Source organism: Pteropus vampyrus, unplaced genomic scaffold, assembly GCF_000151845.1.
Source record: "Pteropus vampyrus isolate Shadow unplaced genomic scaffold, Pvam_2.0 Scaffold690, whole genome shotgun sequence".
NCBI classification, from domain to species: domain Eukaryota; kingdom Metazoa; phylum Chordata; class Mammalia; order Chiroptera; family Pteropodidae; genus Pteropus; species Pteropus vampyrus.
The window spans coordinates 22,873-24,714 of NW_011889471.1; the positions used below are offsets into that span (position 1 = coordinate 22,873).

The 1,842-nt window shown below is 65.7% G+C and overlaps 1 protein-coding gene across 1 annotated transcript in view; it reads left to right on the forward strand.

Moving 5' to 3' along the window:
• MYOM2 (myomesin 2) overlaps window positions 1-1,842 on the forward strand; it is a 103,160-nt gene that overhangs the window by 9,354 nt on the left and 91,964 nt on the right. The window contains exon 6 of the mRNA XM_023526072.1: window positions 611-703. Coding sequence (XP_023381840.1) covers window positions 611-703 — 93 coding nt within the window. The remainder of the gene's footprint in view (window positions 1-610; window positions 704-1,842) is intronic.

A 1,842-nucleotide genomic window follows, 5' to 3' on the forward strand; every position in this document is an offset into this window, starting at 1 on the left:
AGACCAAGCTCCAGGCCCTGGGGCCGCAGTGCGGTCAGCGGAGCTGTGTGACCCCAGAGTCCCACGTCCGAGGCCCTCGGGCCCTCTGTGTCAAGCGCCGCTGCAGACACGAGTGCCTTTGCTTTCCCCGTGCTGGAGGTGATGCCACTGTCCCCTAGTTGGCCCCTGCCATGGGCGCCATAGTCTTTCTGCGGGTACCTGGGAGGGGTCTCAGCCCCAGGCAGGTGGGGAGGCGAGGCTGTGGCCCTCGTCCTGGGGGCGCGAGGCCGGCTTGGTCCAGTCAGGCTCAGGGCAGAGCCACTGGGCCCGTCTCAGCTCCCTGGTGGCCCGGGGGCTGGTCTGGCGCAGCTGATGCTGTCCACTGGCCTCCCTCTGGGACGATGCAGCCTGAGTTCCTGGCGCAGGCGAGCAGACCCTCGGCGCTGTTACCAAGGGTCGCCGGGGACCGGTGCCCTCTCCCCACACAGACAGGACAGTGTGGGCTCTGGACGTCCCCCCAGCCGCCCCCTCCGCCCACCGCCGTGACCCCTGGAGAGCAGAGCAGCCACCTGCAGGGCAGTCAGGACGATGCAGTCAGCCTCCGCACTAACCCGAGTGTGTCCCCCACCAGGTACAAAGACGGGAGCCTGCTCTGCCAGGCCGCCGAGCCCGGCAAGTACATCATCGACGGCAAGTACGGGGTGCACACGCTGGAGATCAACAGGTGAGGCCGGGGGCGCCGGCACCTGCCCTGCCGTCAGCCTTCAGAGCGGGCGGGTGGCCTTAGCGAGCGGAGTGACTTCGTGGCGGGGCCAGCCTGCCTTCGTCACCTTCCGGGGTCAGGCCAGAGGGGTGCAGGTCAGGGGGATGCAGGTTCTAGGGACCAAGAGATGAAGGGTTTTAGGGAGGACGGTGCTGCCAGGCGGCCGCGCAGCAGCGAAACGCGTCACGTTGACCCTGGCTCACGGCCGTCCCCAAGTCACACTCTTCAGGGACATGGGGCCTTTTTTTTTTCACTCATAACAAATTTTAAAAATGTAGAAAATACAGATAAGAAAAGAAAACAGAAGTCGCCCATGTCGCCAGCACGCGGCGTCGGCGTCTGGGTGTGGACGTGGCGCGGCTCCTTCCTGGGCGCGGAGGCCGTGTGGCCGGGCGGCGGGTGGTGTGCAGAGGATGGACGGGGGGCGCGGCCGGGGCTCCAGGAAGCCGCCCCGGCCCGTGGGGCCGCCAGGGCCCGTGACCCCGGGGCTGCCGCGGACTCTCCCTTCTCCTCGGGGGCAGCGAGGGGACTTCAGAGGAGAGAAGCGACCCACTAGCTCAGGTGTCAAAGGGTCGCTCTGGCCGGGCGCGGAGGGCAGGGCGGACGTTAGGGAGCTTCGCGGAGTGTGAGAAGGGGGACGGGGTGGGCGGCTGGCGAGGAGCGGGGACCACACAGGTTTTGGAGGCAGAGCCAGTAGGATTTGCTGAGGGACTGGACTTGGGGTGTTAGTGAAAACAAGGCATCAAAACCAAAGTCCTGGGCCCATGCGTCCGCGGGGACACGGCCGGTGGGTGGGACACGGCTCGCGTCGTGGGGAGGCTCCTCTCTCGGGGACCCGGGTGTCCTGGCCCCCAGCTGCCTTCTTCAGAGTGATGTTCTCTTCTCTGATGACATTTTAATAGGCAACGAGCCACAGCGTGCAGAGGCCGGCGTGCCTTCTCGTTGCGGAGGGCGGGTTTGTGCCCGGGACACCTGTCTCTAACTGGGGGGCCCGTGACTGGGGGGGTTGGGCGGGTCTGCTGGACCCCGCCCGTGGCTCCTTTCCAAGCTCCATTTTAATCTCTATATTAAAAAGAAATCTATTCTCCCTTCTCAAGTAC